Source organism: Pezoporus occidentalis, unplaced genomic scaffold (assembly GCF_034315485.1).
Source record: "Pezoporus occidentalis ecotype Australia unplaced genomic scaffold, CSIRO_AGI_Poc_V1 ctg222, whole genome shotgun sequence".
In the NCBI taxonomy this organism is placed as follows: Eukaryota; Metazoa; Chordata; class Aves; order Psittaciformes; family Psittacidae; genus Pezoporus; species Pezoporus occidentalis.
Genome location: NW_026914095.1, coordinates 376,698 through 392,113, shown reverse-complemented (window position 1 = coordinate 392,113; position 15,416 = coordinate 376,698). Strand labels below are relative to the sequence as shown.

General features: G+C 39.1%; 1 protein-coding gene across 1 annotated transcript in view; it reads right to left on the bottom strand.

The window, feature by feature from the left end:
- Positions 1-662: 662 nt before the first annotated feature.
- Positions 663-15,416, bottom strand: part of CENPC (centromere protein C) — a 28,160-nt gene continuing 13,406 nt past the window's right edge. Inside the window, exons 13-19 of the mRNA XM_062620656.1 lie at positions 14,709-14,813; positions 13,785-13,883; positions 12,222-12,317; positions 11,758-11,912; positions 11,259-11,349; positions 9,756-9,828; positions 663-899 (exon numbers count right to left, since the gene is read on the bottom strand). Of these exons, the coding sequence (XP_062476640.1) occupies positions 869-899; positions 9,756-9,828; positions 11,259-11,349; positions 11,758-11,912; positions 12,222-12,317; positions 13,785-13,883; positions 14,709-14,813 (650 nt within the window). The 3' untranslated portion in view covers positions 663-868. The remainder of the gene's footprint in view (positions 900-9,755; positions 9,829-11,258; positions 11,350-11,757; positions 11,913-12,221; positions 12,318-13,784; positions 13,884-14,708; positions 14,814-15,416) is intronic.

The following is a 15,416-nucleotide window of genomic DNA, read 5'->3' as shown; positions in this document are numbered from 1 at the left end:
AGGGCACAAAGCTGGTGAAGGGTCTGGAGTACAAGAGTGATGAGGAATGGCTGAGGGACCTAGGATTGTTTAGTCTGGAGAAGAGAAGGCTCAGGAGGACCGTATTGCTCTCTACAACTACCTGAAAGGAGGTAGTAGTGAGGTAGCGGTTGGTCTCTTCTCCCAAGTAACAAATGAAAAGAGGAAATGGTCTCAAGCTGCACCAGGGGAGGTTCAGACTGGGTTTTAGAAAATAATTCTTCACTGAAAGAGTTGTCAAGGACTGGAATAGGCTGCCTAGGGAAGTGGGTGAGTCACCGCCCCTGGAGGTATTGAAAACACGTGGCATTTGGTGTAGATGTGGCACTTCGTGACAGATGTGGTAGTGCCAGGTTAATGGCTGGATTCTATGATTTTAAATGTCTTTTCCAACCTAAACAATTCTACAGTTCCATTCTATGAAAAATATTTTACTGTCAAATTCACTCTAAGAGTTTCCATGAACTCCAGTGGAGCACATGAAAGATTTCACTGTTGGTGACATCCTTGAAGCCACTCAAGGTAACTCACATTATTTATAAATATTTACAAGTCAAACTCCTGCAGTTACCTGCATTTTTAAAACCACACAAGCTACTAGAAAATTAATTCCTAAATGATTTAAAAATCAAATAAATCAAAACTGATTTGCATTATTTAATATTTATTGATACAAAATTAAAAACAATTTGTAACAAATCACATATTTATAATTTACACTGGAGAAATACCTTCTAAGATCAATGAAACAACGTGCCCCTTAAAGCTGGGGTGTATTGCCAGTCGGATGGTAGTTACAATGTTCCTCAGAACTCATTTGCAGCAGCTGATCTTCAGTCTGCAGGCAGAGCTATGTCTCCAACATGCTGTGTGGATTTGGCCTAAATTATAAAAAGAATAGAAATTAGTTCAAATTAACACAGTTTAAAAAAGCCTATCTGACTGTGCCATGACATTAGCAGGGCTACTAGACAGTAAAGTGGAACCACTACAAATTGTACTCACAGCAGCAAGGACATTAGAGCATTCACCTACTCCAGTGGCAAATCAATAAAAATATCAGTACCATTTCAATTACACTCAAAAAAGCACATTAGTCTAATTTAATTTAAGCAACAGTGGTCTCTAACAAACACATTCCTCTGTGCAAAGGTGCTATGACTTCCCATATATGATGGATAATGGCTTGGCAGCTTCACACGCCGCTTATTCCCAGCGTGCTATATGACACAGAAAAGGACCTCCACTTGAGGCGTACAGCGTGTGGGTCCTCCCAAGACAAGCATGAACTAAACTTACAGAAGAGCAGCTTCCATAGCATGGGAATCTTCAATTTCTCAGAGTGGCTGAGGCTGGAAAGGACCTCTGGAAGTCACCTGGTCCAACACCCCCTGCACAAAGCAGGCCCACCATGAACCAGTTGCCCTGGATTCAGATAAGCTCTTTTCCCCCATATGTGAGTTTTTGCCTGATCTCTTCTGTACCTCTTCACCCATCCGCAGCAACCACGGTGGCAAGAGTGAGGATGCCAAGTGTACTTGGGAAATACACGTTCCCATCTGCAGGCAGCAAGTAGGAAGAGAGATAACAGGTTCTGAGCTCTGGGGACAGAGCTGTTCCACATAGAAGGATGTGCCCAATAAGCCTAACGAGGTCTTAGCTCTGTCTCTAGGAGAAATACATGAAGGCAATCCTGAAGAGCCACCAAGCTCTTCCAGCTTATTTAGTCCAGGTTCCTCCTTAGAAACCACAGAAACTTCAAAACCCAAGAAGATTCTCTTGGCATTTACCAGAACAGTCAGACAGCAATGGGGTGTGAGGGGGCACACATGTCCACATCCATATCTGCAGCAATGGGCACACACCACCACGCTAGACCTATGTTCCAAAACCAGCTGGTGTCAAATGGCATTCCCACTGGGCAAGAGGAATGAAGATGTACGAGCAGGTGAATGCTGGGACCAGACTGCCAATGCAAAATTGGCACATGGCATGACACCCAAATGATGGCACAGCCACAGCAAGATTGTGCCAAAGCAAAGCAAGCCACCAGCACGCTGAATTACTGCTACAAGAGGAGCTAAAAGCACAACACTACAATGCTCTGGGGTAAGTCTGGCCAGGGCAAAAGGTGCTGGGATGGATCCTTTCAGCACTGTGGAGCCAACCTCAACAGATGGACCAGACTCAAGGGCAATCATGCAGGACTGAAGCAGCCTCAGTTCTGCTTCTGCAAGCAGCAGATGACAACAGTAACAAACACCTTTCCAGTGACATCCCGAGCTGACCTTCATGGGAATAAAACTGCACAAAAGTCTTTCAAACAATGGAGGCCAAAGGAAGTTTTGCATCACTTCTCTGAATGAGAAACTGGGAGCTTTGCCAGGCCCTGTACAAAGCCTGAAGGAGAAGTAGCAAAGGAACCCTCAGGCACAAGAACACCTCCAAAATAATTCAAATACCTGGAACTGAGTTAGAAAAATGATGAAATCATTGCGACACAAAGACAAAAAAATTTATCTTCAGTAAGGGAAATGCATCCAAAGAAGGTAAAGAGATTAGTTTAGGCAGCAAGACAGAAAAGAAGGAGCAGATTGAAACTGGATACAGCACCTGAGCTGTAACAGCGGCAGGTGAATCTCATCTCGCAGCTTGCTCCAAGAGGAAGGAAGAAAAGCAAACCAAAAGGAGACAAAGTGCAACTTTGACAGATACTTCAAGACAACTGCCAACCTGCCTAGCAGGACACAGCATGCGCACATGGAATTAATTTCATGGAGGAAATTACTACCAGCACTTGTTCAAATACCTGAGGAAACCCATTCTTTGTAATTTCCAAAATAATTCTGGTTCCAGATAAGTGCGCAGCAAAAACAACCCAAAGGTGGACATTTAAGCAAATTCTTAGCTTATGCAGGCATCCAGTTAAGTAAGACACAGGTTTCGTACTTAACCAGCATCACCATTGCATGGAAATGAGCAAGGAGGGGCATGCACCTCATTTGCAACCCTCAGCATCTCACCAGAGATGACCTTTGTAAGCTGAGAAAGTCCTTCAGAAGAGAAGCTAAATTATTTTCAGTAAAAGCAGTATTACTATTATGGTTTCCCCCTTTTCCTTTTTTTCCACACAGAAATACTCCACGCAGCATGGCTGCAGGATGTAAGCAACAGAAGCCCTTTCATGACAAGGTAATAATTTCTGTGAACTTGAGTTAGCAACTGAACAAAATGAAGCTATTCTAAATTTTGTTAATTCACAGGAAACTGCCTTAAGCTGCACCAGGGGAGGTTTAGAATGGATATTAGGAAAAATGCCTTCCCCAAAATGGTAGTCAGGCATTGGAACAGACTGCCTAGTGAAGTGGCGGAATCACTGTCCCTGGAAGTGTTCAAAAACCATGCAGACTAGGCCCTCAGTGACATGGTTTAGTGGTGAACTTGGCAGTCCTGGGGTAACAGTTGGACTTGATGATCTTAAAGGTCTTTTCCAACCTGCTGGATTTTGTGAATTCACTCAATGTAGTTTGTTTGAAAGGTTAAGCAGGATGCTAAGATGGACTCTGTACCCCACAAAGTGAAGAGGCAAATAATGCAGACATTTAGAGTCGCTTTGTCTTTAAAACACAGTGGCGCTTTTTCACTAGCTAAAATACTGTTCAAGTCTGGCAGCTGTGTTCTAATACGTTGCTGCAGCGACCTCTGTGCTTTACCTATGAATTGCCATCAAAGCACAGAGTAAAGCTAAGTTGCTCACCAGGCAAATGTCTGCTTCTGCTAATATGAAGAAAATCAGCCTTAATAGGAGTCTGAGAGCATTTGCTGGATGCAAAAAAACCTCTGCAATTATCACTTAATTGTCCTTCACGGACCAATACTGAGAGTCTCATACTTTCCCGTTAAGGTTGCTCCCTCCTTCAGCACTTTTTCTTAACTGGCTACTTAATTAGTCTTCCTTCCTGGGCTTAATTGTAAATTTGTTTTGATTAATTAGCCTCAGAGCTGACTTGACACTAAGTCTAATATAGGAGAAGTGCTCAGCTTCTCCAGCATGCATGTAGGCTACTGCATCCTAGGGGAGCCCCCCCTTTGTCAGCAATAAAATTTCAAGTTCAGATTGTGTTTGAAAAAAACCCATCATCATTAACTTTCATTTCTTGTAATTGCCCCTTCTGTGCTACAACACAAAAGTGATATTAACATAAAGAAAGGATAAAACCCAGGAAGTTCAGGACTCTTGTTCAGTTGATTATACATCATGTTCATTAGCTGAATCCTGCAGTTCTAGATAAGATGACATAATGCTCCTAAACACAAGTGATCATAGCACAACTAGAATCCCCAATCACAAGTGCAGCACAGACAGCCGTATTCTCATGGTATCAACATCAGAGGGGTTTCCCTTACTGATTGGAGAAGTCTATGTTCTGCTTTTCCAAGTTACTGAATTCTATTGAAAATCCTTTCCAGAACCTAGACAAGCCAGTCTGCAGCACCCTTAGACACTACTATTGCCCTTCATTATGTTTACACCTGCCATCTCAGTCCTTTCCTCACCATCTTTCCTTTCATCTCCATCTTTACAGTACCTTGATTCCAGAAGACGCCTGCACACAGCACTGCCATGCAGCTGCCATCTTGATCAATTCTAATTTCAGCCACTGTTGCCTTTTCCTGTGTTTTCAGTAACTTCAAACACCATGACCATGAAAAATAGTAAACTAAACAGAATAATGTGAGTTAAGATCCACTGCACCCATTCAATAAACTTCCTAAATAATCATCAACAGCACTGCAATCCTTCAATTTTCAAATTTAAAAGTCCTTCCCTATCAAGCTGGAAAGAGAAATTAAAAACCTTACCCTGGACATTAATATGCTTTTCTGTAAACACTTTAAGATTTGCATCTCAACTGAACAGTCAGACTGAGAAAGTAAATATTTTGTTTCTTTCAGCTTCTTGTTTCAATTATTGCCCCTCTGGTACTCCAATCATGAAAAAAACTGCAAAGAAGTGCAAAGTAAAGGTGGTTTTACTATCTTTTGCGTGCGCCTTTACTTTGGCACAGGAGTTTAAATTAAGCACATCAAACCAGGAGCTTTGTGGATGAGCTGAAGAATGCAGAGCAGTTCTGCATGCATGCTTTTTAGTGTATTCATTCCTTAATAATCTTGCAGCCAACTGGTTTGACTGATGATCAACTACTGTTTTCATCTTAACACTGGACCATAGGAATCACTTTGGTTGGCAAATCCTAAATGAAGCTTTTCCATGCAACCTGAGAAAGGTTTGGCTTCAAAATCTCTTCTGAAGAGGAAACGTACCAGCTTGGAAAGACTAAGATACCCAGTTACAACAGCTGTCAATATCCTTAAGGAGGCATGTTCCATACTCTTCAGTTAGATGTATTATCTGCAATCAATCACCAATTCAAGTAAATCCTGTATTACAAAAGACATTATGCAGAGTCTATACATCAGTAGAAGTGCAAGAAATATTCCTTCATGCTGAAATGTCTTTTCAGCTGTTGTGAAATGAGGAAATAGCCCTTTAAGTTTACTGCATTCACCAAATGTTAATTTAAAAATCTCTGCGGATAAGCAATTCAGTACTTGAAACCAGAAGAAATTGTATATGTGCTTCAGTTTGCTTTATTGGTGATATTTTTCTGTAATTATTCAGCTCATATTCTCCTATTTTATGTTTACAAAGTTGTATAAGTACATATGGGCACAGGTATCTGACAGTTTTGCAACCACTCTTCTGCTGCTTTAAACTGCAAAACAACTTTGTGTAGTAAAACAGGAACAGCTTTCTAAGCAAATGAAACTACAAAAAGGTTTTCAAAAGAACCTACTAACCAGTATATTTTGGGGGTTTTTTGTTTTGTTTTTTGCTTAGCTTTTTTTTTTTCCAAAGGGAGCCAAAACCTTCAAAAATATGACTTTTATTCTGGTGGGACATTTTCAATTGTCCTCCCTAAAATAAGCCTCTAGTTGTTACCATAATACCTACCATAGAAGACCTAGGCCTACTAACATGAAGTTGATGAAACATATTTTTGTTTCCAGCTCTCTCAATTACTGCTGACAGAAACCAGTGATCCCCTTGAGGAGCAGCATGAGTACCACACAGCAACAGGAAAGGCCAACCAGTCTATTTCTCAACAACGATCGCAGCTTCACTCCACAGCAGGTAATGCTGGCTAACCATCTTTGGCCTAGTTTAACACAAACCTGGCTCAGATTTCTACTACTTTTAGAGGTGATGTTCTGTACTCTGATGCTAAGTAAAAAGTTGTGCTGTCTGAGCTGAATATGCAAACCATTTTAGTCTATGAAGTAATTTAAAAACTGTTTCAAAAGTTACAACAGGCAAATAACATTACAGAAACCCTAAGAATATATATTTAAGCTCCAGGCCACAACATGCTCTGTATGAGCTATTAATTTAGCATTTTACCAATTCTAACAAATTTTGACACATAACTATTTGAAACCATCACAGCAATAGTCAGTGGGAGTTAGGTTACTCAACAGAATAAAAAATTTACTGATAAAACGAATCATACATATACATAAGGCTTCAGAGGAGGCTTTTTTTCTTTCTTTGCAATATCCTATAAAAATTAAACTATCAAAGGTTACCCACAACTACTAGTAGCAATAGCGTAGAAAGCAGGAGACAAAGCAAGTCCAGGTAGAGGTGAAACATCAACAGTTTCTTCTAACAACTGGTTCTTGCTTGCCACACGACACAACTCAGCACCCGTGTCCTGGAACTCAGAATATTCTTCTGCACCTCTTCACACTATATTCAGACTAATGACCAGGAACAAGGTTTTTTACAAGTGTCAAGTTTAAGAAAAAAACTAAAATGCAATCCAGACAAATGGCGAGCAACCTAGCTCAACTCAACTCCCACTGTATATAGTGATGGTTTAGAAGACAACTTTGAGCAAGTGGCTCCTAGTAGAACATACATGCTAACAGAACAAATTTAACAAGGTTTAGTGCCAGGTCCTAATGTTAATGGAGTATGATTTATGCCTTCTTGCAACAGAACTGAATTGAATTTATCTCCACCTGTAACACATTCCTTCCTCTTCTCTTTCAAAAACCAAACCCAACTTAACAGCCATGCCCGCCAAACGGCTGAGCTTGAAGCTCCATCTAGTGACAAATCGTGGAATTGGTGCTAAACTAAAGCAACATCCTACATACATCACCACACCTGGCACAACTGATTTTGATGCATTTAAAAAAAAAAAAAAAAAAGAAAAAACAAACACTTTGTTTGTTCCGACTACAAAATATTCTCTGCAAACTATATAGGGCATTTCTCTCAAGAAACCAATGAGCCAGGAAGTAACAAAACCATCTGGCATAAAAAGTTACGAGCTTTACCAAAACTGCCTTATTCTGTTGACACTCCCAGCCATAACATTAGGAAAACACAGAGAAGCATTCATGGCATGCTGACCTCAAACCTGCTCTTGAACATCTGCCACTTCCAGCCTGTATCAGGAAAAGGTCTGCACACATGTTACTTCTACTTAAGAAAATACCCTGAAAGACATAGTTCTCATCATTTACTCAAGACCCAAAAGAAAACCCACTCAAAACCTTCCTGCCAAATTGCAGTATAGTGCAGTGGAGGAAGAGACATCAGTGCCCTATAAAACGAGTGTGTATCACCTCTCATCTGAGCCAACTGAACTAGAACACATTGCTAGAGCAGCAAATTGCCTTAAGCTCCACCACAACATACATACGCACTTTCTTCTAGAGCCATGAGCTCCATACATAGTCCATACATGTTCACTGACCCCTTAAGCACATATCCCTCTGCTATCTAGTATGTAGACAGGTAATGCAGAAGAAAATTTGCAGGGTAACTCCCCGGCCTTTAACACAACTGAAAAGTAGTCTTGTTCTGACCTTCATGTGGAATCAATGAGATGCTGGGCTCAAAGACCACCACATCCATGCCCTGAAAGGTGGAAGACAGGCTTGGGTGAAGAGCAGAGGATCTTTGGTCTAATGTACTGTTTTCCAAGTGGCAAATTTCCAGACCTCTGAAGGCCTGAGGAGCTGAAAGACTTAAACTAAAATGTTTTAGTGGTTAGGATCCCCTCAAGCGGTGGAAACAGCTTGTGTGCCCATCTGGTAGCTGGTATGGCTCCAATACAGAAGGGACAGTATTTGAAGCTTGCTGACCTTGAAAAGAGCAACCCAAGCCCAAAATTTAGAAAACCTGCAAACATCAAATTATCAGCGGTAACTTAATGTCTTTTTTTAATTATAATTTCAACTTTTAAACTGTTTATGAAAGTTGAGGCTGGGAAAAAAAAGAAGAAAGATCCTTTTGTGCAGTCTGAACTTTGGAAGCAAAGAGTTCATATCAAGACAGAGGAAGAAGTAAATGGCAATAGGCATGTTCCTCTTTCACCTTCTCGGAGTTTAGCCATGGATGCAAATGCCACATAACTTCTACTAAGTATTTCCACTGTCGGCCTATATACACACTACTCATAGGAGCATACTGCTTGAAAGAGTATGATAAAAAAAATGAAAAACACCACCTCAAGCTCCCCAGTCTAAAAGGGAGCTTGGATGTATCATAATCTTGGTGTCCGAGCCCTTTCACAGACACACGAAGTTAGCTGGCAGCTGAAAGCTTAAGGGAAGCAAAAAAGCCATATTTTCTACTTTAATGTATACTTAAGATATAGCATAAAGATCATGGCCAAGGCTGCTTGCACTCAATCCTGAAGTCCTTAAAGTTTACAATTCCTTTTCAATTTTCCTTATCTCATTCTCTTCTAGAATACCAGTGACCACTGAGAGAAAGTATCCTACCAAAATAGCTGCAGTTTATCCTTATCTTCAGCCAGAAGGAACCTGAAAGAGCTTGGGAGACAAACGCTGCGTATACCATCTGCTGTCTAGACTTGGCTTCTGGAGTATACAGTATAATTACAGTTTTCCCAAAGGTCCTCATTATTATCCAGGAACACAGCAAGCAAAACAAAAGGAGATACTAAAGTAATACATTTGGCAATGACTTGTCCCTGCTACACAAAATAAAGCTATCCACAGTGTTCAGAGCTAATCAAGCCATAGTTTCCATGCGAAATATACAACTCATAAGCTCCTACTTATGAGCTCCCATTTCACAGTTTGAGGCACTAACCACACATCTGCTAAACAAGGAAGAAACACATGTCATTAACATAGTAGAAGGTGGCTGTACCCCAACACCCAAGATTCCAGCAACCCATCTCCTAGACAAGAACGTGAACAGCATGGTCCTACATTTAAACAGAGATCATTCTAAACAGTTTGTACCAAGCAGACATTAAGACTACCAAAAGTTAGCTGAAGATGTCAGAATTTTTTCTAGTGCTGAGCATCTTTAGGGGACATGAGGCATACAATCTGGATCACCAACGTGCTTTACACACATATTTTACATGTACATCTTTCTGTCTTTGGATAACACAAGAACAGTAACTGATGCAGAGTGAAGCCCCTCAGTGTGTCACTCCTGTTCATTCGCCAACTACTGAGGTTCTTTTGGTTTTGCTCTTAACTCTTCCATTAATTTCAGCTGCTTTGCATCAATTTGAAATGTTAAGCTGGGTGCACTCAATCACTTTTTGTACGTAAAAGGAACTTGGAAACATACAAAAACTTTACAAGTGTTTCAAATTTTTCTGCAGTAAGTTCTTCACCTGTCTTTTTTGAGTTGTGTGAAGAGAAGAACACTTTCTTTATTCAGAAGATTACGTATGTTATATCCATTTCCTACAAATAAAAACAGAGAAAGTTTTCTTTAGAAGCCAGTAGTAATTTCTGAGTCCTCTCTTAAGACAAATGTATTTCTATTTCACATATTTTAACAGAAGGAATATAAGCCCCTACTGTAGAAGGGGCTCTTACAGGCATGTCATTGCATTTCAAAGAGATAAAAAGCAGTATAGCTAGTTTCATTTATTCTAACCTGTGCTAAGAATAAAGCCGCTGAGAAGATTTTTACTGAAAAGTATGTAACAGGCTTGAGCTCTCACCTCTTGAAGCCCACAAGAAAATTTTCAGGTGACTGAATTAACTTTCATTTATTCCTACAGAAAATCTCCGTAAAACCCACACAAGGACTGAAGATCTTCACTCATAGATTTGCATACTAACACAACCACAAATATGGAAACATCTAAAAGGCATTGAATGTCAGGACTAATCGACATCCTAACATTTGTCTACAGCCACACTTGATGAAATTACAAAGAGATCACCCTCCACAACCAATGCATCGCCTATTCAGCGATATGAGAGAGGCCATCAAGAAGCAGGTAAGAATGGAAATGAAGTATAGATTCTTGTGGCCCCACAGAACTTTCAGCAGTTTTTATAATCTGCTTTTGCAAAGAGCAAACCACAAAATTGTCTCTGGAGACCCCTGTACTTTTAAAACTAAAACAAAGAGAAAACAGCTTCAAAGCATCAATCATTATTTGGACAATGTTCAATCAGGATGTTCTGGTGGAAAAGTTAATGGAAAAACAAGTGGTACCTTGTCATTTTCTAACATAGCCTCTTCACAAGAAAGCTGTACAAAAGTTTTCTACAGCTCCATGAATTGCCTGCTTTACAACTACTACAGACTCTCCTTACTTGCATCTTACCCACTGAAGAACAATCTCCCATATAGAGGAATTCATTCTACTTTTATCTCAGAAGGGCAAAATCACTAAATTCTCAACAACCCATATGGAGTTACAACCAGTTCAACTAGACATTCTGCATCTTTTACGTATCAAGCATAAAGTGCAAAAGGTGATGAACTGGTCCAAACGGATTTTCACAATTATATGTAGAAAAAAACAGCCAACACATAGCAACCAAAACAATTACATTAGCGACCGCTATATATTAAGCTGTCTTTAAAGTTTCCCCAACACTATAGTTTAGGGACAGCACCAGAATACCAAGAGAAATTCACTCTTAGAACTCGGTAGTATCATAAATAACTTTGAGGCCAACTCACATAAACGTGAGTGTTTGTACCACTGCATTCATATCCAGTCTTGGGTCACATTCCTGTCTTCACAACCCTATGTTTTTCCACTCTCTACTCAAAGATATCTTTTCTCATAATTCAGCTCTATTTTGCTTAGCAGCTTGCTAACCAAGTCTCATCTATGTCCAATAGACTGGTTTTAAACACATGTACATACCTGCTGGAACATAGAAAAAGTCCCCTGTAGTCAGATAATATGATGTCTTATGTAAGGTAACAAGAACTTTGCCACAGATAATATGGAAAGCCTTAATGAAAGCCAAACAGTTTTAAAGTTAGCAATGTTTCTTCTGCAAACATTTAAGGAAGTTATCCAAGAAAATATACTCTTTGTTTTGCATACATGCTGTAACAAAATCAGAAACCAGATAAGCTAGATACTTCTATCTTGCCTGCAAGATCCAGAAGAAAGTATTCATTGACATACAGATTTAATGTGAAGCAAAGCAGGGCAACATGCATGCAGAGTGCCTATAACAAGTTCCTTTCATTATAACTGATTTCACAACTGAAATGATTCATTTATGTTCTCTGTATTAATTTGCATTATAGTGGGAGAAAACCCTGAAAAACATACCAATGTTCCATGCACTTCTAACCAAAGATTTTATGTTTACATAGTCCATTTTATAAAAATCAGAAAAAATCATACTTACTATTGTATCCATGTGGACAAACTGATGTCCCTTTTCTTTAAATGGTTTCAAAATCAATTTACCAGTGGCAAAAGCAGATGTATTCAAATTTTTATATATTTCTACCGATTCGTCTTTGAAGAAGCATGCGTTACTGCTTTCAGTGTTAACACATTCTATAAGAAGGTCCAGGAGATCAACATTAATATTAACGCATAATTAGTCTTGTTATTAGCTCAGTAACCACTTATTAAATCCTACGCATTACATATTGTTTCAGTGCAACACCCCCCAAAAGGTAGACTCAGTATTTAGATGAAAAATCAGGATGCTTTTTTGTCTCTCCGCCAGAATTTTCTCCAGAAGAGCGATGAGTATTTCAACAGCTCACCCTTTTATGCCCCATGTGGCATGAACACTTCTTATCGGTCTAAATACTTACTACAGAATTCAGATAGGCTCTTGGTCACACACCCTCAACTCACCTAGAAGTACTTCCTCATTTGTTACCGGGTCCACTACAACAGTTGGCTTAGAAGTATCAGCTAGGCTGTGATCCAGATTTGGAGGTATCTCACTTCCTGAGAAAAAACAAAAACCCACCATAACAAAAAACACAAAAATAATCACTCTACATTTTAAAAACTTGATTATTTAACAACTTTTCTACAACTTTAGATTTCACACATAAGTACTTAAATTTGGTTTAAGCGACTAAATAGACTGAATACACTTTCTTGAAATAAAGAGAAACTTTCCTTAACAATTCTCCAAAAATGTAGTTTTCATTGGAATTATTTTTGTGTGTAATAGATAAAGGGTCTCTAAAATCCTAAAGAATTTTCCAGGGGAATGCCAACTATATATCCTATGCTACTGATAACAGTATTTATTTTAAAGGATCTGTGTTTTAAGAGAAGTGCGTTTCTAGCAACAGATGCTGAGAGGATATAAAATACATGATGTATGAAGAGCAAGTTTTTTCCTTTTACCTACTGCTGATGGGCATCAGGAGACTTAAGACATAAAGCGTTCAAAAGAATAAGCACGTGTTCAATTTTCCTTTTCTCAAGAAATGCCATTAAAGGAATCTCACTTGAAGCTGTAAATCAGAGAACTATTTCTATAATAAAAAGGATTTTTCTAGAGAAGGAAACAGCCTAAGAGTTGATGACAACCTTACACTTTTCAAATAGAAAAGAGACGCTGGAGAATGTTCATGACAGCATAAATATCCCAAAGCTCTCTTGCAGAGCTCTCTTAAGCAGACAATTTAAACTCCGTAGTGCACAGGAAATGTCCTTAAATGCAGTCAGAACATGGATGTTAAAAAGCAGGCTTTAGCATTTTGTGACTGATATAGCACTCATGGCTTAAGCAAGTACTCTTATGCCACAACAGTCAGGGTAGGAGAAACTTGTTTGAAATAGCTTTGTTTCAACATAACCATCTCTCTCTCAGAAGCAGCAACAGCTGCAACTCTCTATATAGCTATAAACACAATATTTTTATCATATCAATAAAATTTAGGAATATGTCCTAGAAATACTACTCAGCTGATGGTCATTATATGCATCACTTAAAATTCAAGGATGCAAGCAAAAGATTACCTGTAAGGGTGAAAGTCTGTTAAAGAGGAAATCTACCACTTCTGGAAGACAGTTCAAATGCACCTAAAGCACCTTGTAAAATACAGCATGAACAGTCACTACCAGCTCAGGTTTACATGGGCTGCAAATGATTTGTATTAAAACATAGACTCTACTTAGAGCAAAGGCTGATCTAGACCAGGATCCTGTCTCCCATCAATGGCCAAAAGTATACCTCTTCCTTCGTAATGCTGAAATGTTAAAGTTTCCATGAGATTATACAGCATTGCTATAAATACAATAAGAACAGTTTTTCCATATCATCACATTAATATATTTATTACCCAGAGAGATTCTTTTTTTTTTACAGCAGGGAAATCTTACAGAAATGGGAGTATTTTCTTTTTTCTTTTTTAAGTATCAAAAGAAAAAAGTCTGTATTCATATTTGTTTCCGTACTTGTTTCATCCTTTCTCTGCTTGTGACCATCCTTCCTCAGTTTAATCTTCCTGTGAGGTTCTGGTTCTGGACACACTATTCCACTAATCACAAGCCCTCCTGAAACAAAAAAAAGCTCATTAACTCACAATAATTTTTCAAGAATGCAGACTTGCACAACCAACATGCATTTCAGTTGAGAATATATTTCCTTGATGTTGAAATTTTCAGATCGCTGTAGAAAGCCAGAACAAGAAAGCTTTTCAACTTCAAGTATTTTGGAGTGTAATGCATCTTGAGACTTTTTTTTTCAAAAGAATTTGATCATATTTCAGTCAAAGAACATTTCAGAAATCCATGACATGAAAGTAATTTTTAAGACAAAACATCAATTTTAGGGACATAAAAAAATTTGATTTTCAAGCAGACTGGTTGATTAGGAAAGGACTAAAATAGGCTGAACTGTCAGAAAAAAAATAAAATCCTTGAGAACATCAGATCTATTCAGATCAGATCCCGAAGATCTATTCTAACACTTTGAGGAATTTAACACTGAGACTAGATAAAATACTGTAATATCTACTGTGGAGAACAATCCCCACACAAAGGGAAATGATCCAATGAATGATCCAGTAGACTCCCTCTTCTTCCGGTGACACACAGAATCTTTGACGTAATAAACCTACTAGCAGAAAGAAACGTTTTGTTCTTCTCTAAACAGTTAAGGCAAGGCTGATACTATTTCTAGCTGACACAGGAATATCAGGAGAGAAGAAGGACTACACAGAAAGCTGACTAAATAGCTGTGGATCATAAATGATCCACTTTCTAAACCAAATTACCAAATGTTAAGAACCTCAAAGCTTTCACAGCACAAGATCAATCCACAGATTTTTCTTTACTGCTTCACCAGGAGAAAGCAAATAGGTATTTTGGAAGTAGTACCTGAAGGCCTCATCGTATAGTTCACACGCTCGCCTCGCCAATATTCCAGAGGTCTCAGCCGTAACCTTTTTGTCCGACGAACATTAGGTGTGTTGGAAGGCATTACTAATTTAAAGGATGAAATCATTTACATTAAATATGAAAGGAAAATTGGGAAATGGAAAACATTACATATCCTTTCCTGTTGTTCCATATCAGGGGGGTCAGCACTTCCCAGCTGATAATTATATCAAACTGCTATCATGACAGGAAAAGGGAATCAGCATTGCCAAAAGCATTCTTTTGCATACATCAATATTTATTCTCCTTTTTCTTAAAGTCACCATGCTGCCTTCATATTAGATTTCATTCTATATACATTAGTAAATCTGAGATACGAACATTAGAGACTCAAGCACAAGTAGCAGCAAACATGGAATCATAGAATAGTTAGGGTTGGAAAGGACCTTAAGATCATCAAGTTCCAATCCCCCTGCTATGGGCAGGGACACCTCACACTAACCCATGTCACCAAGGCTCTGTCCAACCTGGCCTTGAACACTGCCAGGGATGGAGCATTTACATCTTCCCTGGGCAGCCCATTCCAGGTCACAACACCAATCCCTGAGGGACACCACTCGTTACTGGTCTCCAGCTGGACATTGAGCCATTGACCACAACTCTTTGCGCGCGACCATCCAGTCAGTTCTTTATCCATCAAGTGGTGCA